The following is an 18,981-nucleotide window of genomic DNA, read 5'->3' as shown; positions in this document are numbered from 1 at the left end:
CGGGTAGCCCAGAGAAACCAGAGAAACGGAAGATACACCTACTGGAAGTGGTATGCAAGAAGCATGATTCCTCCGTGAGCACTAGGTGTCCAGCTTTTGGGCGTGATCGGCGACATAAACCGCGAAAGAAGCTGCTTCCTTGCCTTGATTCCAAAGATCGATCTCATCATGCGATTCAACGAAAATCGCAGACCCTTGGCGTGCTTGCGACCAGTTGTCTTGTCGATGATGAGGTGCTTGTCACGCCCAAAGGCTGGCGATACAGCTTTATTAGCTGATAAGGCTCTACTTCCGAAGTCGGAATCTCTGTATCACTTCATTGTGGGTAACAGCTCGTTGTAGGCATGACTACTCGATGTTGTTGGCATAACCATCGGCCCAGAGCGAGATCTCGGCTGTTGTGGAGAGGTTGGGCGCGTTTCGATCAGGTTAGACGTATAAGTTCCGGGTTTCATCTCGGAATCACGTTCGCGCAGGCGGTCTTTTGCCTTACGTTCTGACCGCGTATTTCACTCACTTGATGGGTGCCAGGCGGGGATGGCAGTAGGCCGAGATAGTTTAACCTCGGTACAACCTAGTACCGATTTGGAATCCGTATTTTATTTTCGAGTGCTGGGGAGGAAACGGATACCCTTAATAAAAGCATGGACATGACGGACCGATCCGATTAACCCCTTAAACGCGACAGCCTGGACCGTACATGTTACCAGAAAATCCTTAACGTGTACGGTCCACGTTAAGGATTTTTGACTTGAAATTAGTAAGCCCATATACAAATTTTAAGTCAATGTGGGGTAGGTGGCGTACCCTTTCCCTCCCGACGAGTACTACGGTTTGGCATAGATAGTACGAACTTCAAGTATAAGAAACAACAGGTACAGTGATGGTGCATGCTCATCTTTATTTCTTCTCAGAGGTGAGTTCAGCCGCCACTCATTTGTTCCCTCAGTTTCAGAATCGCCGGCTGCAGCACAGATGGCATTTCAGGCACGATGGCGCCAGCTCACCAAAGCTGGCTGGAGAAGCAGCAAGCCCACCGGCTTATCGGACAGCTTCACGTACGTCATGCCTGGGAAGAAGAAGAAGGGGCGTGCGCAGGCAGGACTACTTCGTGGGCGAGGAGGAGCTAATGAATTATCTCGACCGTATTGACTGGGGTAAGTTTGCGCGGCCCTGCATGTTACAGCGCTTCCTAACGTCCTCCCTGTCGTACGTGTGCTAGAACTAGCTGCAAAGGCCCAAGATGTTGCTTCACCCACGGGACCTCCACGGCTCGAGTGATACTTCAGCAACCACGGCGACCAACACGAAAAGCCCACCCCCGAAAAAGTCCAGGAGAAGCACCGGGAAATGAAAGCGGATCAAAAGAAGCAAGCAACAGCGGCGGGCAAGCGTCGAAGCAAGCAGCTCTGAAGCCATCGAAGGTCCGACAACCGCATTGTATGATACACGTTTGGATTATCGCTTAACCTGTACTACGCTCGTATCTTGTACTGATTAGGTGGAGCCTGATGGAGATGCAGCACCGATGACACCTCTGGCTGCTCGTGGCGAAGCTTTCTCTGGTGTATCACCGCGTGACATATCCTGTAACAATGACGGCGACGAGTCCAGCTCGGTCGATGATTCTTCCCGGACGAGCTTACACGGTATGACGCTGAAACAGACGGCAATGTAAAGTACTCAACACTCGACTCGGTCGGTGAAAACGATGAAGGCACTGGCTGGGGTGATGATGCGCTTACTGAAGACGGCGAGCCGTGTGTGAATCTTGACGAGGACGACCCTGCACAACCAGAACTGCGGTACGACCCAGCTATCATGTTTGACCCGGAGCTGCTTATAGCTGCCGGAGGTGCTGATCAGCTCGCTGGTGGTAATGTGCCCAAGGAGCTGCTCGAGACGATTACCAAACGTGGCCGAAAGCCGCTCATCCAGCAAACCCCGTACGACTATCTCATGGAGCCATACGAGCCCCGCCCAGCCAACTCAATGCAGACAGACTACCCTAGGCTGTATGATGGAGAATATGGACCTACTTCTCGATCGTTGATAGCTGCATCTACACCGTCTGGTGCGTTCTTTTTCTTTGCTCAGCCAACGCTTTGGGAGGACATATCAACTACGAGCAACGGCTACTTTAGGGAGAAGATGGAGGAAAGGATTGAAGGCAAATGCACCCCGACTTCAAGCCGAAGACACAAGACCAGATAAGAGAAGAGCTCCAAAAGACTGAAGACATCACTGCCCGAGACCTGTGTGTGACAAACTATCCGGCCAGCAATCAGATGTTGCTTGTGCACGAGTGCTGAAGGATTACCAAACACTAATGGGCGGCGTGGACGTGCACGATCAACTTGTCGGCAGCGGCAACTACTGATATCCTGTATGTACATCTTATCAAATATGCTAATCGTGTATGTACATGCCAAACAAGTATTCATTGCAGCTTGCCATCAAATGCAAGAAGTATTACAAGTCTCTTTCTTGGGGCTCATAAATCTCGCTATAATCAACGCCTACATTGTGTACGACGCGCGGCGAGCGGCGGATGGATTGAAGAAGATGAGCCACGTCAAGTTCCTGAAGAAGCTGCACTTGGAACTCTGTCAGCTGACGGAGGACGACTGGGAGGGGTGTTGAGTGCTGAGGACGCCCAAGCAACGCCGGCGAAGGCCCCAGCGCAGCCACGAAATGGAGGACATGTTCCTGTTCCAAATGACGAGTGGCGCCCAGGCAACAACCAAGCAGGCAGAAAGCGGCGGACGCGAGCTTGCAAGGTGTGCTCGTTGCTGAAGGACACCGATGACGCAAAAGGCGGCGACTCGTCGCTCTATTGCAGCGACTGCAAGTTGAAGACCTCCTCGAAGAAGCCGATGGCTTGGCGCGTGTTCCTCTGCGATAAAGTTCGCCACAAGCACAACGGAGCAGCCATGTCGTGCTTCGAGATATGGCATAAAGCGTGGCGGAACGGAACCCTTCTGTCGAAGAGAGCGAGGAAGCGCAACATTCGAGCTCGGACGCCGGCGGTGCTGTCTGTTGAGGGCGCTGCAGAAGAAGAGGATGCGGCTTCCGACGAAGGGTCGACAACGGGCGGCCCCACCAGTAAAGCGAGCACGCACTGCTAGCACCGCGGAGTAAGCAAAGAGTGTGTCCTTGATTCTGTCCCTTTTCAATACATATTGCTCTGTCACAACGTCCGGTGCAAACATCTGGGCATTGTTATTGCGACTTTGCACAGCTTTGGCACAGCTTTGTTCCTGTCCATCCTGGTTTTATCGCCGAAATGGACTTATTTTGTCTTGGTACATACAAGTTACACGTTAAACGCGTATCATTAGCGGGTAATATCATGGCGATACATGATAAGCGAGGAGCCGGATTTGTAGGAGTAGGTTTACGGTGTGCCTATCCAATATACACGATACCAAAACATCTTGGTTTCATTATAGTAACCGCACCCCTTGACATACACGATAATTCGACCGATGGGGGCGCTGAAAAGGCTTCGCGTTCAAGGGGTTAAAGTCAACCAGTGCAATTTCGCCTAAATCTAGCATTTGTCGTGCTCCAGTGGGGGCGTTGAGACAAGTCGAAGACGAGCGCAAAGGTCGGCTTGCAGAGCGACCGAGAGATTATCAGCATTAAGTCTCGATCTCTGAACGATCCCGAACTCTTCCTCCTTCTTCTCACACCAGTTCCGGAACATACTGCCAGTGTGAACAACTCGGGAATTCCACGGATTTCGACGACGAGTGCGTCGACGGACAGACGACAATGACTCCATTTAGCAGCCAGAGACGATCATACTACTACTAACGCGATAGTTGGACATGGAGTCAAGACGACGACCAATTACATACCAATGTGTCTAGCAGCCCGATCGCGTAAAAGGTAGCTAGATAATGTAGGACCTTTCACTGTGCTCAACCACGTATGAAGTTTTCTCAACATCTATATATTCATGCATCATGTTCCGGTGCGCGAAGCCCAACATGGCTGCTGTCGTTTCGAGCTCGATTATACACAGCTACTAGCAGCTTTCTCCCGGATGCAAGAGCTTGTAAGATTTCATCTAGCGATATCCGCCTGACTGGGTCGATTATCAGCATCTTCGAAACCAGCCCCACGATCGATGCCGACAACCTATCCGTCAATTTCCAGGATTCAAATACTGTTGCAACCCCGCACTCTTCCAGCGCCACAAATGCCTTGCTCTGTCGAGACGCGACCGAGACAAGCGGAGAGCCTGTGAGCAGGATGAACCACATGACGCCGAGCGACCAGATATCGGCCTTCACGGGGTCGTACTCGCCGCCCGCCACCACCTCCGGTGCCATGTAGTACTGTTTGCCGACGGGCCCCACGCACCGAGTGCCGACACCGACAGACAGTCCGAAGTCCGAGATCTTGCACACTCCGTTGTGCATGAGCACGTTCTCGAGCGACAGGTCGCGGTGGGCGATACCCAGTTGGCGGTGCAGGAAGGCGACACCAGAGAGGACCTCCTTCATGAAGTGGACGGAGGTGCACTCGTCCATTGAGCCGTTCCGCGTGGCGGTGGTGAGGTGCGTGTAGAGGTCTCCGTCGGCGCAGTACTCGGATACGAGGTAAAGGCAGTCGTGTTGGTGAAAGTGGAAGTAGGAGCGCACGACGTTGGGGTGGCCCTCCGGAGGTGGCGAGCAGGCTAGCGACGCGGCATTCCTGCAGGGGGTCGTCCAGGTTGCGACCAGCTCCGTGTCGAGCGCGCATGTCGACGGCGTAGGGCAGCGAGATGCACTTGACGGCGACAACGAGTTGTTCGTCGAGGGGGATCGAGGGAGACCGCTGTCGTTGTCGCGTGGTGGGGCGCAGCTCGCATTCGGTCACTTCGCCGTAGAGTGCGTCGCCTAGTTTGCGTCGGAAGCGGAGTTGCGACGTGGTCATGTCGATAAGATGGGGCGTTGGTCGAAGGAAGTTGGTTGGTGCTTGGTAGGGAATTGTGTTGTGGTCGTGCGAGCAGGCAGGCAGAGTGAGAACTAAGGCGCACCGCGTCTGCGTCGTTGTTCTTGCTTCGTAGTAATCAGTAATACAACGAGGAGAAGAAGCTGGCGGTTACCCTGGTGTAGGAAGCTGCCTCTCGATACAGACCATTGTATCGACTCGAGACCAGCTGTGGGCGGACGCAGCAGGTCGATTTCTCGCTCGAGCAATGCAATGAAACTGTCAAGCGTTTCGAGTGATGCGTGTCGCTTGCAGGGCATGGCTCTGCCCGGCTCATGTCGGCTAGAACGAGGCAAATTTGCCGAAAGTACGGGATGGTGGTGCACGGGCATCCTGTGGCTAGGTAAACGGATTGAGACCAGCGGAATCACCCACGCGAAGCAGCACGGTCGTAGCTTCAAGTACTTACGCTTGGTGCATGGCGGCCTCTCTTGAATGGGTCGACGCAAAGACACTGCAGTGTCGTTTCAGGATCAGCGCCGTTTCAGTGGCTGGGCAAGGTGCGGCCTTCCCCTCCAGCGAGGTTCCCCCTGATTCACGCTGAAAACGCAGGTGCTGGCCCCACGTAGGTGGCAGACAATTTCCATGGTGATTGCACTCTAGGGGTACAAACAGCCAAGTTGGCGTTTTTGGTCGTTAGCTAGCTTAAAATACTTAAATGAAAACCTCGCCAATATAGCAGCAGGCACACCGCAGCAATGACATTGGCGGAGCTTACGCTTGAACCAAATAACGTGTTGCAGTGTATGAACCATTATACTTAACTAATCAATTTGCTACACCAGTCGGCGGGTGCTAAGGAGCTTGACTGTGAGACATCGTGACGACGGACTCGCTGTTCGAAAGCTGGCTGAAGTGCCACTCGCAGTAGTTTTGCGTGCGCTCGAACGCTGGCTTGATGCAGCCTGCAATCTTGCAGCGTTTCCCTCCTCCGTGGGCCCAACAAAAACCCTTCGAGATGGTCACCTTCGAGCAGCCGGGGTGCTGACACTTGGTTCCACCGCCATGCGACCAGCAGCGACCCCGCGCCTTCGCTTTCTTAGAGCACCCGTCGATCGAGCACTCGATGCAGCCACCTATACAGAGCTTGATGAGTGGAAGTGCTCGCTCGTCAACTGCTTGAAATAGCAGACACTCACCGTGTTTCCAGCACAAACCGTGATGCTTTGCACCTGTCGAACACCCGTCCACGAGGCATTGCTTTGCGCCCTGAACGCGCAGCACGCGGGGGCTCGAAGTCATCTATCGTTCATTTTCCATAAGCCATCATCATCGCAAGGCTTACCCCATGATGGCAGCACCGGCCCATCTGGACGATGTAGTTCGTACAGCCTTGCACTCGGCACATGCGCCGGCGTCTCTTCTCATCTTGAGCCGCTGCAGTGCCTTCCTCGGTGCTAGTCCCAGTCATGGCAACGTTCAAGATGAAAGGCAGCCCCCACTTATTGGGACTGGGAGTCGGCACATCGAGAAATACTTCCTCGTCGGTAGTTATCGGAGCTGAAGGATCGCATGCCGAGTTGCTGCCAATCTGCATAGTTCACAAGGAGATCCGCACTCGCTTGCGCCGTTTTAGAAATGAACGGACAGCCAAGCACCAGTTCGACACTGTGGCTCAGCGGACCGACCGATAAATCTTCCAGTGATCTCTCCCATCCAACACACGCGTAAACGGATCTGCATACAACAAGCAGAACCGTCGTAGATGGTACAGGCCAGCGATAGCGGATAGAACAGCGCTTGCAGCCTTTGCAGCACTCGCTTGTCCGAGTGGGTTTCTGGTGCGCGGGCCCTTCCGTTGAGTCACCACGCATCGTCGCAGACGAGCTTCTCAGTCGGGGCCTGACGTTTTGCTCCCAGCGCAAGTACTGCCAACCCGGGGTTGACACGCTAGCGTCGATGGCCTACGCGATCAGCGTCCAACTAACTACAGGAGCTAGCAAGGTGTGAGTTTCACGCCGCAAGGAGATTAAGGGGGCAAGAGCTATTACTGTTAGTTAGCGAGTCACCGTGGGCGGACCAGTGTCGAATGCTCTGGGAAGGGAAGGCCGCACTGAAACCGTACGGGATTTGGAAACGGCGGTGGACGGCCTCGCTGCGGCGTCTTTACGTCCACGTCCGTTCGGCTTGAGCCACCACAGCCACTTACTCACGCACAGGAAGGGGTGACTGAAGCGCTCGGGCCGAATGCAGTTGGTGGCTTTTGGCATGGACCCACCTCCTGACCCCCTCCGCGCTCGCATGGTATTTTGCATAGTAAAATACCGCCTGTCAAAATTTACAGGCGAATTGCCATCACACCTGCCCTGGCTGCTTCTTCTACCGATGAGTTTCAGCCTTGCCAGCCTGAGTCGCGGCACCCCTCACTCGAAACCGCTGAACGTTGCAAAGCGGAAAAAAATCGCTTGGCGCGCGCTTCTGTCCACGCACGACCAGTCTCAAGTCGATACAATGGTCTGTATCGAGAGGCAGCTTCCTACACCAGGGTAACCGCCAGCTTCTTCTCCTCGTTGTATTACTGATTACTACGAAGCAAGAACAACGACGCAGACGCGGTGCGCCTTAGTTCTCACTCTGCCTGCCTGCTCGCACGACCACAACACAATTCCCTACCAAGCACCAACCAACTTCCTTCGACCAACGCCCCATCTTATCGACATGACCACGTCGCAACTCCGCTTCCGACGCAAACTAGGCGACGCACTCTACGGCGAAGTGACCGAATGCGAGCTGCGCCCCACCGCGCGACAACGACAGCGGTCTCCCTCGATCCCCCTCGACGAACAACTCGTTGTCGCCGTCAAGTGCATCTCGCTGCCCTACGCCGTCGACATGCGCGCTCGACACGGAGCTGGTCGCAACCTGGACGACCCCCTGCAGGAATGCCGCGTCGCTAGCCTGCTCGCCACCTCCGGAGGGGGCCACCCCAACGTCGTGCGCTCCTACTTCCACTTTCACCAACACGACTGCCTTTACCTCGTATCCGAGTACTGCGCCGACGGAGACCTCTACACGCACCTCACCACCGCCACGCGGAACGGCTCAATGGACGAGTGCACCTCCGTCCACTTCATGAAGGAGGTCCTCTCTGGTGTCGCCTTCCTGCACCGCCAACTGGGTATCGCCCACCGCGACCTGTCGCTCGAGAACGTGCTCATGCACAACGGAGTGTGCAAGATCTCGGACTTCGGACTGTCTGTCGGTGTCGGCACTCGGTGCGTGGGGCCCGTCGGCAAACAGCACTACATGGCACCGGAGGTCGTGGCGGGCGACGAGTACGACCCCGTGAAGGCCGATATCTGGTCGCTCGGCGTCATGTGGTTCATCCTGCTCACAGGCTCTCCGCTTGTCTCGGTCGCGTCTCGACAGAGCAAGGCATTTGTGGCGCTGGAAGAGTGCGGGGTTGCAACAGTATTTGAATCCTGGAAATTGACGGATAGGTTGTCGGCATCGATCGTGGGGCTGGTTTCGAAGATGCTGATAATCGACCCAGTCAGGCGGATATCGCTAGATGAAATCTTACAAGCTCTTGCATCCGGGAGAAAGCTGCTAGTAGCTGTGTATAATCGAGCTCGAAACGACAGCAGCCATGTTGGGCTTCGCGCACCGGAACATGATGCATGAATATATAGATGTTGAGAAAACTTCATACGTGGTTGAGCACAGTGAAAGGTCCTACATTATCTAGCTACCTTTTACGCGATCGGGCTGCTAGACACATTGGTATGTAATTGGTCGTCGTCTTGACTCCATGTCCAACTATCGCGTTAGTAGTAGTATGATCGTCTCTGGCTGCTAAATGGAGTCATTGTCGTCTGTCCGTCGACGCACTCGTCGTCGAAATCCGTGGAATTCCCGAGTTGTTCACACTGGCAGTATGTTCCGGAACTGGTGTGAGAAGAAGGAGGAAGAGTTCGGGATCGTTCAGAGATCGAGACTTAATGCTGATAATCTCTCGGTCGCTCTGCAAGCCGACCTTTGCGCTCGTCTTCGACTTGTCTCAACGCCCCCACTGGAGCACGACAAATGCTAGATTTAGGCGAAATTGCACTGGTTGACTTTAATCGGATCGGTCCGTCATGTCCATGCTTTTATTAAGGGTATCCGTTTCCTCCCCAGCACTCGAAAATAAAATACGGATTCCAAATCGGTACTAGGTTGTACCGAGGTTAAACTATCTCGGCCTACTGCCATCCCCGCCTGGCACCCATCAAGTGAGTGAAATACGCGGTCAGAACGTAAGGCAAAAGACCGCCTGCGCGAACGTGATTCCGAGATGAAACCCGGAACTTATACGTCTAACCTGATCGAAACGCGCCCAACCTCTCCACAACAGCCGAGATCTCGCTCTGGGTCGATGGTTATGCCAACAACATCGAGTAGTCATGCCTACAACGAGCTGTTACCCACAATGAAGTGATACAGAGATTCCGACTTCGGAAGTAGAGCCTTATCAGCTAATAAAGCTGTATCGCCAGCCTTTGGGCGTGACAAGCACCTCATCATCGACAAGACAACCGGTCGCAAGCACGCCAAGGGTCTGCGATTTTCGTTGAATCGCATGATGAGATCGATCTTTGGAATCAAGGCAAGGAAGCAGCTTCTTTCGCGGTTTATGTCGCCGATCACGCCCAAAAGCTGGACACCTAGTGCTCACGGAGGAATCATGCTTCTTGCATACCACTTCCAGTAGGTGTATCTTCCGTTTCTCTGGTTTCTCTGGGCTACCCGCTAGATAATTCCCAGCGCTCACCAACGACATTTACTCTGCCGCTTGGTCTGCGCAAACGGGTCAATGAATACTATATTTACGTGTGGCAAGTGTATGAGGTGCTCAATGGCAACATCGATGAACTTGAAAAAGAGCTCATTGAAGGAATGATGCAGTTGATGTACACCATGGTTGAGAAAATTGGGTGCATGCAAGCAAATCTAACTGAGCTTAAGAAAGAATGCAGTTGCGGTGGCGACAGCAACGCGGACGGCAACTTAAAACAATCGCACTGGTTAGCGTGCCAAGCCGTCTTGAGCTCTACGAGGTAGATTGAGAACTGATTGAATGTGAGATTACCTGGCTTTGGCTAACTGGCCCTAGAACTACTCATGCAGTGCCCTGGGGACTCGTGGAGTGTACCCAGAGCAAGGGTTCAACGGAACCCAGACAACTAAGATTGAAATCATCACCCATTCGTCAGGGGACAGGCCCACACGACAGGAGAGGCGCCAGGGTACAAGAGAGGTTGTCATTCTCCCCAGCATCACATTATCACCAACGCGATAGAAATGTTGAATACGTTTTCGGTTCTCCCGGACGTTGCCCTGCAAGATTGCCATGAACCGCTGCTTGGAGAGGAAACTCCAATTGGCGAAATGGAGTTCACGCGTGATCATATCCTCTCCGAACAAAAGCTGTGCTGGAGGCGCACGCAGAACTGTGTGATAGCTAGGGCGAATGGCATAAGCTGTGTAGTCGAGAACCACCTCCAATTGGTCGTTCAGATCCGGGCGAGCGCGCAAAACGTTCATTATCTCCAGGTGCACACGCTCGCAAATGGCATTTGCTTGCGGGTTCTTTGCCGTAATGGGCTTATCCTTGATTGCCATCGACAGAAGCAGCGCTTGAAATTCGTCACCGGTAAATTCTGGTCCCTGATCGTGAACCACGAACTTCGGACGGGGATATCGGCACAACCATGCTCTCTCAAAGCTAAGAGCAGTGGCAGCTGATCCTTTACCCTTCTGAACAATGACATCAAGCCATCGGAATTGCTGTTCAATGGCAGTAAGGCAGTAGAAATTCTGCGGAAATGGACCCACCAGGTCGACATGGACAACATCGAACGGCCGGTCCGTGTTTGAGGCTGGAGTTGGTGGCAGATGTCCGTATTGCTGTTTGCCACCGTGGAGCTTCGCCTTCTTGCAGTCAACGCACTTCTTCACGAAATTGGTCACATCTCCTTCCATTCCAGACCACCAAAATGTCGCCATGGATCGGAACTGCTTCTCAGCGCCAGGGTGGAGTAAATACTCGTGATAGAGCTCCACTAAGTTGTTACGCAGTGACTCAGGAACAACCACACGCTTTCGGTAGTGCAAAAGCACGACACCTAGAGCAGGGCGGAGTGTGTATTCTGGATCACCTTCGTTTCGCTCCAGTTGGCTGATGATGTCCTTGCACGTCGAGTCATTCAGCTGGTGCTTTTTCATCACTAACCCATCCAATGCGACGTCTTCTTCTTCCACAGCGAAAAGCTCTTCTTCGGTCGCTTGTTGCACAAAATCGTAGCGCAAGCGGGAAAAGGTGTCCGCTCCAATGTTCAATGGCCCCGGGACATATTGGACTGAGAGACGATATTCTTCAAGGAGTAACTTCCAGCGCTTGACTCGGAGTGAGTTTTCTTGGGGGAAGAGCAGGTTCTTATGGTCTGTATCAATGACCACAGGGAATCCGAGCAACATGGTGCGGTACTCCTTCAGAATCTCCACTACTGACAACAATTCCCATTCCATCGTCGAGTACTTTTGCTGCGTTGCTGTAAGAGACCGGGAAAAGCAAGCAATGATGCGTTTTCCTTGAACAATGAGACCGCCAATTTGACGTCCGACTGTAGTCCGGGAAAGCAAGCCAGACATTGCGAGCCAGAGCAGCTTTGATCTCCTGAAATGCAGCCGCGTCCTCTGGGGTCCACACAAACGTGACTTTCTTCGAAGTTAGTCGGTTCAATCGAGCTCTCAGCGCAGACTTGTTGGGAAGCATCTCTCGGTAGTAGGTGATCATACCGAGAAATCTTCTGAGCTCTTTTTTGTTTCGAGGCTCTGCAATCTGCTGGATTGCCTCGATCTTCTTCTTCTGGGGCTGAATCCCGTTAGCTGTCAGGGTAAACCCCAAGTAGTCAACACTCTCGCGTAAAATCTTGCTCTTGCTAGCGTTGAGGGTTACGTCGTACTGCCGCAGTCTCTCGAAGACGATCCGCAAATGCTCGAGATGCTCCGTCTCGTTCTCCGAGAAAATCAACACGTCGTCGAGGTACGCGATGACAAATGGCGAGTCCCCTAGGATTCGTTCCATACAGGACTGATGCTCGTCAGGAGCGGTAGAAATTCCCATCGGGAGTCTCTTAAACTGAAACTTTCCGAATGGCAGACAGAAGGCAGTCACTGACCGACTCTGTGGAGCGAGCCGTCTGGCAAAGTATCCCATGTTTGCATCCAAAGTGCTCATACACTTCGCTTTGCCAGGTCGTAGCAAAATCTCCCGAATCTTCGGCACGAAGTATGGCGACCGAAACAGGAATTTGTTTAGGCGGCGGAAGTCAACCAACAATCGCAGCGAACCACTGACTTTCCGTAAGAAGAAGGCTGGAGCTGCTGACTCAGAGCCGTAGATCTGTTCAATGACGTCGAGCTCGATAAGGCGTTGTATCTCGCGTCTTGCTCCATCTTCCAGGCTGCGTGCAATTGAGTACGGACGGGCGTGCGAAGGCACGTAATCAGCGCGAAGTGGCAAAATGTAGTCATCCAGACGAATACGTCCAAGGCGCCCGTTGTACAAATCGACATATTCCTCCAAAAGTTTCAGGTAGCAATGAGAGAGCGCCGCATCCAAATGTTGAGGAAGGAGGTCGACTGGTGTCACGTCCGTTGAGTCACCGGCAAGGGCTTCGTCGATTTCGTCGTTAACTTCTACTAGCCCTGGATGAGGACGCGGAAGTGATTCCTCAGTGCCGGATGTCGTGCGAACCGCTAGCTCACTGCCATCCCATTGGACTCGACGATTCTTGAAGTCAATCACTAGACCCAGAGCAGTCATTAAATCGCGTCCAATAGCATGTCGTCAGGAAGAGAAGGAAGCACTTCAAACTGGTGGACAATAACCGCATCTCGCTTTAGTTGAGGGATCCGGAAGCGAACAAGCATTGATCCGTCGCTCCTCGTGTCTCCATTGACCAGTTGAAAGGAAACTCGTGATTCTTTAAGCTGCTGTCCCTGTTGCTGCTGCAACAATCTCATGAACGCAGCGCTGATGATGCTCTTCGAGCAACCACTATCCAGCAAGGTTGAAAACGATCTCGTCCACTCTCCAACTTAATCATCACGCGCATTGGTGGAGACGTATTGTCAGACTGAGTGTGGAGACCAACAAACAAGTATTCTTCGTCACTTGAATTTCCATTTCCGTGCTGGCGTTGCTCGACACGGGTCTGCTGGCTGCGCGACTGATTGTGCAGGCCACGCTTCTGGTCAACTTGCTGGTGTTCCTCCTGTTGATTGTCGTGATGAAGTGCTCGACAGTCTTGACTGTTGTGCGTATTCGTGCGATGGAAGGAGCAGTACTTGTTGTTGTTCGAGCTGTTGGAGCTGTTGCTGTTGCCGTTGCGACCACCACGGCCGCCTCGGCCGCTACGACCACCACGTCCACGACTGCTACCACGCTGTTGTTGATGACCATTGCCTCGGTTGTTGCCTCGGAAGCTGGGGTTCCTGCTGTTGGGTTGGTTACCCCGGCGATCTTGAGGTTCATGTCGATGGAGGCTTCTTTCCCCTGCTCAATGCGCTCAAAGAAGGGTACTAGAGCCGCCACGGTCGTGAATACTTGGCCGCTGGCGTCGTACTTGTTCTGCCAGTCGTACGGAAGCCCACGCTTGTACAAGCGACAGAGGGCGTCTTCACACATCGGTGAAGCTTCGTGCAGTCGAGCCAGAGTATGTTCCTGTCGAACTAACGCACGGAAACGTTTACTGTAGTCTACAAGCGTCTCGGAGCGGGACTTGCGCATCTCCCAGAGCTCCTCTTGGATCGTCTCGCTATAGTCGACGGGTAAGACCACAATTGAAGCCTTGCGGAGCGCACGCGTGAAAATTCTTCGTCCATGCGCGTATCCTCGTCGGTGAAGGCTGCATCCTCGAAGGCTTCAAGAAGATCTTCCTCGAGGAGAATGTTAGCATTCAGGAACTTGTCTTCTGCGTTCCAGTGCTTGAGCTTCGCTAGCTGTGAGAAGTGGTAGGCCCAGTCAAGAAAGTCCTTGGGGCCGCCTTCGTTGAACTTGGGCATCTTCTTCGTCACCACTTCTTCTTTGATTTCCTTCGCCGTGTCCGCTGCGCGTACTGTGATCGCGTACGTCAGGTAGCGTTCCTTGTCGTCCTTCTCCGCGGAGCGGCTCATGGTTGGCGGGGTTCGGTTGGCCGACGGGTGTACCAGGTCTGCTTGTTTGGATCGATCCAAAATGCCAAGCCGTCTTGAGCTCTACGAGGTAGATTGAGAACTGATTGAATGTGAGATTACCTGGCTTTGGCTAACTGGCCCTAGAACTACTCATGCAGTGCCCTGGGGACTCGTGGAGTGTACCCAGAGCAAGGGTTCAACGGAACCCAGACAACTAAGATTGAAATCATCACCCATTCGTCAGGGGACAAGCCCACACGACAGGAGAGGCGCCAGGGTACAAGAGAGGTTGTCAAGCGCTCTCGTTGCGACCCCATCAAAAGCAGACCTTGGTGCTGAATTGGTGGCTCCCTTGAGCAGCTTAGATCTGAACTGAGTCGACCACCCAACGCCTGCTGTTGAGGTATCTCCTCCTGACAGACGTATATCCTGAGCTTCGCTAGACACCTCCACTGGCTAACACCATTCACTGTACTTTTCATGCCGAGGGTTCATCCAAAAGCAAGCACGATGGTAATGCAGATTGGGCGAAAAATCTTTGCATGAAGAAGCGCCGACGTTCAGTCATATGCAGCAACACGGGGATAAAGCTTTCACCACGGTCTGAGATTCCGGCCGCACTGCAACCGAACTTGGATCAATACATGTAACGTCGTGCAGGATGAGTTTCTGGTCGCACGAGAGTGCAGCAGCAACCAGCATTCGGTGATTTTTTGTGGAACACGAGTGTGAATTTGAAGCATTGTACCCGTTTATCTGAAGCCAGGCCCTCCCCACAGACCCGGAATAGTCTTCCTGCCGGAGTTTCAATAGTCGCAGTTGCATTCGTACTGAGCAAAATTCCCCCGATAATTGACGAGCACTATGCACCCTTGGAAAATGATGGCAACGACGCTCAGACACCCTCCGTCGCGCGGTTGAGTTCTTTAGACGAGAATACAACAGGGCAGCCAGATTGTGATCCAGACAGGTAAGTTGCGACATGGCTCTGACGAAATCTAGCCGACTCCAGTATTGGTAAGGAGTGGATACATGCACAAGCGAAGAAGGACCGATAATTGCCTAGCTAGCCTCGGCACTTTGTCGATCTAACGTCGCACCATGCTTGGTTACAGCTCAGTGGGGAGATGGGCTTGACGACACAATTTTTCTGCCACTAACGACAAGCAGTCGTCGGGCATACCGACTATACTTTGCTTGACAAAAGTGAGTGTGATGCGCCATAGTTCAGTCGTGGATACAAGGTGCAGCGTGATCATCATTGAAAATTGTTCTTGAGTGAACTTTGTTTGCTTCTTGGACGAATAGACTATTTGATAGGGACGACCAGCAACTCCAACGACCAGGATGTTTGATATCGGCACGCCCAACCAGCTCCTTGGCATGATCGCTCTCGGTTTCTTGGTCGAAGCAGAGGATCGAAAACTCGTTTGAGGAAGAGGTAGTTCAGCGAAGTTCAGGAAAAGGTGTAAAATGGCGAGCAATCTTCAGATCGCAGCAAGTTGGTTACTCATTTGGGTGGGGATGAGTGGCGGCAATTTTTCGCTGCTACCCTGGGTGATGGGTTTCGGATCTTGTGTTGCATCACCTGCGCACTATAGACTGTGTAGGAGAATATAACTACTCCCGAGATTCCACCACAACACCCTCGTGGTTCAGTTATGTTATATCAGGCGCGAAATCGCTTTCCCGTCCCGCTGCCGGACGCAACTGAGCAGATGTGAGGGTCACAGTTCAGTCGTGGATGCGAACTCCAACCGTTGAAATCTATTGCCACCGTCGTGGTGTTAAATCTTCAGCCGTGAGTGAATTCGAGGATTCGCGACAGACAGCAGAAAACGATATCTGTCGAGTCTGTAAGCGAGTGAAGACCAGCAACTCCAACGACCAGGACGTTTGGGCATCGGCACGCCCAGGCTGCTCCTGGTAGGATCGCACGCGGTGTCTTGATGGGAGCACAGGGTCGGACGCATCGTTTGAGGAGGAATTGGTTGGCGATCCTACATTGAGTCGATGCCATTGACTGGCAGCGGTAGTCCCTCACCGCTGTGCTACAACTTTCTCCAGATTCGTTTCTCTTTCCCCGCCCAGGTCGTAAGCAACGAAGTACAAACCCATCTCGGCACGTGCTTGACCTTGTCCACTCGAGGCAGTTCGACAAGCGCCAACGACCGCTCATTTGCCCCCTGCAAAAAGATCCTCGAGACAACATTCACGAAAATCGTTGGCAATGGCAGTGCTGTGGTCAGCTTTCGCCGTTATTGTCGAATTATTCCTGCTTGTCTTTGCGGTGATACAGTTACGCCAGCGCGAAGCAGCCGCAACCAACTTCACTCGGCTTAGCCGCCCGCCGTGCTGCTTCACAACTGAATCTGCTGCTTCGCGCTGGCACCGGTCTCATCGATTTCTAAGCACCCATGTCCAGCTCGCAGCTTCAATTGCGACGCAAAATAGGCGACGCGCTCTACGGCGAAGTCCTGGAGTGTGAAGTTCGACCCACACGTGCCCAGCAGCAGCTCATGCCCCCGCTCCCCCTCGGTAAACGGCGTATCGTAGCCGTTAAGGCCATGTCGCTGTCCTGTGCTGCCGACATCCGCAGTGCGTCCGGCCCCGAGCGCACCCTGGACGACCCGATGCAGGAATGCCGAGTCGCCGACCTGCTATCCAACGGCGGAGGACACCCCAACGTCGTGCGGTCCTACTTCCACTTCCAGGAGAACGACTGCATCTACCTTGTCGACGAGTTCTGCGCCGACGGAGACCTCTACACCCACCTCGCCACCGCCATCCAGAGCGGCACCATGACTGAGGAGTGGACCATCCACGTAATGAAGCAAGTCCTGGCTGGCGTCGATTTCCTGCACCGCCAACTCGGCATCGCGCACCGCGATCTGTCGCTCGAGAATGTCTTGATGCACAACGGAGCGTGCAAGATCTCCGACTTTGGGCTGTCAGTTCCTGTAAACACTTTGTGTTTGGGTCGGGCGGGCAAAGAGTACTACATGGCGCCGGAGGTGGTCGCGGGGGGAGCGTACGACCCCGTGAAGGCGGATATCTGGTCGCTGGGCATCATGTGGTTCGTCATGCTCACGGGGTCTCCGCTGGTCTCAGTTGCTTCTCGTCAAAACAGGGCGTTCCTCGCGCTAGAGCAATTGGAGGTCACCGGGATTTTCGAGTTGTGGGAATACAACACCAAGCTATCGGCGTCAGTTATTGACTTGGTCTCGCGAATGTTAAAAGTTGACCCATCAGAGCGGATATCGCTGAGTGAGATTTTGAGGCATTCGTGCCTGGATAGTGTAGCAGCATTCTAGTCTCAGAGATAGTTCTTTGGATTTTACTCATAGCTGTTAGGGCGATATGAGTGCAGGTGCAAATCACTTTATGCCACGGTCACACGACGATGAAAGAACTCTATCTAATGGGACGACTCACACGGGATTTCCTACATACTTCACGCCGACACAAGATCTCTGGCAGAAACGAAGAGGCTGTGTAGGTTATATGTAGATCTTACTTCACACTAGAATCCAGAGCTTCTCCGTGCTTTGACACTGCTTAGTATGGCAAAATGCAAGACATTGCTTATCGGCCATACTATGAAACACTAAGACCAATTCAGTTTGTTTCTTCGTCTCGCGAAGACGACGTGATTCTACAGGTTGCAAACCCAAAGTTACCCAAATCTAAAATCGGTGTTGATGGAGAAGAACACATGAAATTTATGGCAACTTGCCACAAATTTCTTGTGCCGTGCAGCTTCGGCCGGACCCTCTTTCATCACACCCGACGACGACATCGACGCCAGGAATAGGAGCCTCCACCGCTTGGTACAACGTACGCAAGCCATCACAACCAATGGTTCCATACGCGCTCGCGCTATAATAGGAGCAGACTTACCATGCGTCCAAAAGCAAAGTGGAGCAAGCCTCACCCTTGGATACAATAACACTGGGGTCCAGCTTTTCGACGAATAAAAAATGATCGTCACTTCAACTTGGCATGACGCACCAGACGTCGCGCCAATGACCGATCCTCGTCCAGAAACGGGCCACGCTGCACCGCCGGACCCGTACGCCAGCCAGTCTTGAATCTGCGCTCAAGCCCGTAAGTCAGGAGGCGAGACGATGGTAAACATCCCAGTGGTAGACTTCTCGAGCCCCGAGGCGGCCGAGCAGCTGCGCCGCGCGTGCACAGACGTGGGCTTCTTCTACCTGGTGCGCCACGGTATCCCGGCCGAGCTGCTGGCGCAGGTGTACGCAGAGATGCGGGCATTCTTCGGCCAGCCGTTGGCGAAGAAGCGCAAGATGCTGGCCAACGAGTCCATGCGCGGCTACACGCCCCTGCACGAGGAGACGCTGGACCCGGCCGTGTAGACACGCGGCGACACCAAGGAGGGCTACTACATCTGCCGCCACGTACCGCCCGACAGCGCCGAGCTGCAGCTGCCTTTGCACGGGCCCAACGTGTTACCGGACGCCACCGCCTTCCCCACGTTCCGGGCCACCACCACGCCGCCATGTGCGCGCTGGGCTTCGGCAGGAGGCTTGAGAGTTTTTATGGAGACTCGAGCGGAAGTTGGTAAAATGGAAAGTGAGAGTGAAATGGTTAGTTGTTTGTCGGCTATGGGCTACCTCGAGGAGGTACTCCCTTGTTACCCTATGTAATTATATGCATTTCACTATACTAGATTCTCCGTAGTCCTTGAAGTTGAATCTTGAAGGTAGGCAATGACTGCGTTTCACCTGAACCGGTCCGAGGTCTTACTTGAACCGTGTATAGTAATTCCTAGTGAAAGGAATGAATGTAGAAATTGTGCACTCTTTAATTATGCTC

General features: G+C 53.3%; 7 protein-coding genes across 8 annotated transcripts; 3 read left to right on the top strand and 4 right to left on the bottom strand.

The window, feature by feature from the left end:
- Window positions 1-2,833: 2,833 nt before the first annotated feature.
- IUM83_18742 (CAMK/CDPK protein kinase) lies at window positions 2,834-4,926 on the bottom strand (the record flags this gene model as incomplete). The annotated part of the gene is made up of 3 exons (XM_067943753.1): window positions 2,834-2,896; window positions 4,185-4,704; window positions 4,781-4,926. The coding sequence occupies 3 exons, from the start codon at window positions 4,924-4,926 to the stop codon at window positions 2,834-2,836; spliced, it is 729 nt and encodes a 242-aa protein (XP_067780035.1).
- An 852-nt stretch (window positions 4,927-5,778) lies between these two features.
- IUM83_18741 (WRKY transcription factor 19) lies at window positions 5,779-6,225 on the bottom strand (the record flags this gene model as incomplete). Its single annotated transcript, XM_067943752.1, has 2 exons — window positions 5,779-6,059; window positions 6,123-6,225. 2 exons carry the CDS (start codon window positions 6,223-6,225, stop codon window positions 5,779-5,781), a joined length of 384 nt encoding a protein of 127 aa, XP_067780055.1.
- Window positions 6,226-7,641: 1,416 nt separating this feature from the next.
- On the top strand, window positions 7,642-8,607 carry IUM83_18740 (CAMK protein kinase; the record flags this gene model as incomplete). Its single annotated transcript, XM_067943751.1, has 1 exon — window positions 7,642-8,607. The coding sequence occupies one exon, from the start codon at window positions 7,642-7,644 to the stop codon at window positions 8,605-8,607; it is 966 nt and encodes a 321-aa protein (XP_067780098.1).
- A 1,473-nt stretch (window positions 8,608-10,080) lies between these two features.
- IUM83_18739 (Retrovirus Polyprotein) lies at window positions 10,081-12,091 on the bottom strand (the record flags this gene model as incomplete). Its single annotated transcript, XM_067943750.1, has 2 exons — window positions 10,081-11,516; window positions 11,590-12,091. 2 exons carry the CDS (start codon window positions 12,089-12,091, stop codon window positions 10,081-10,083), a joined length of 1,938 nt encoding a protein of 645 aa, XP_067780084.1.
- Window positions 12,092-13,728: 1,637 nt separating this feature from the next.
- IUM83_18738 (Retrotransposable element) lies at window positions 13,729-14,145 on the bottom strand (the record flags this gene model as incomplete). 2 transcript variants are annotated; one of them, XM_067943748.1, is made up of 1 exon in its annotated part: window positions 13,729-14,145. In XM_067943748.1, one exon carries the CDS (start codon window positions 14,143-14,145, stop codon window positions 13,729-13,731), a length of 417 nt encoding a protein of 138 aa, XP_067780053.1. The 2 variants fall into 2 exon arrangements, with proteins under 2 accessions (XP_067780053.1, XP_067780052.1); XM_067943749.1 differs by having other exon boundaries at window positions 13,729-14,034.
- A 2,417-nt stretch (window positions 14,146-16,562) lies between these two features.
- On the top strand, window positions 16,563-17,459 carry IUM83_18737 (CAMK/CDPK protein kinase; the record flags this gene model as incomplete). The annotated part of the gene is made up of 1 exon (XM_067943747.1): window positions 16,563-17,459. The coding sequence occupies one exon, from the start codon at window positions 16,563-16,565 to the stop codon at window positions 17,457-17,459; it is 897 nt and encodes a 298-aa protein (XP_067780089.1).
- Window positions 17,460-18,272: 813 nt separating this feature from the next.
- Window positions 18,273-18,521, top strand: IUM83_18736 (gibberellin 2-beta-dioxygenase; the record flags this gene model as incomplete). The annotated part of the gene is made up of 1 exon (XM_067943746.1): window positions 18,273-18,521. The coding sequence occupies one exon, from the start codon at window positions 18,273-18,275 to the stop codon at window positions 18,519-18,521; it is 249 nt and encodes an 82-aa protein (XP_067780090.1).
- Window positions 18,522-18,981: the final 460 nt, after the last annotated feature.

This window comes from Phytophthora cinnamomi (genome assembly GCF_018691715.1).
Source record: "Phytophthora cinnamomi strain GKB4 chromosome Unknown Contig129, whole genome shotgun sequence".
Classification (NCBI taxonomy): Eukaryota; Oomycota; class Peronosporomycetes; order Peronosporales; family Peronosporaceae; genus Phytophthora; species Phytophthora cinnamomi.
This window is presented reverse-complemented; position numbering and strand designations above follow the sequence as displayed.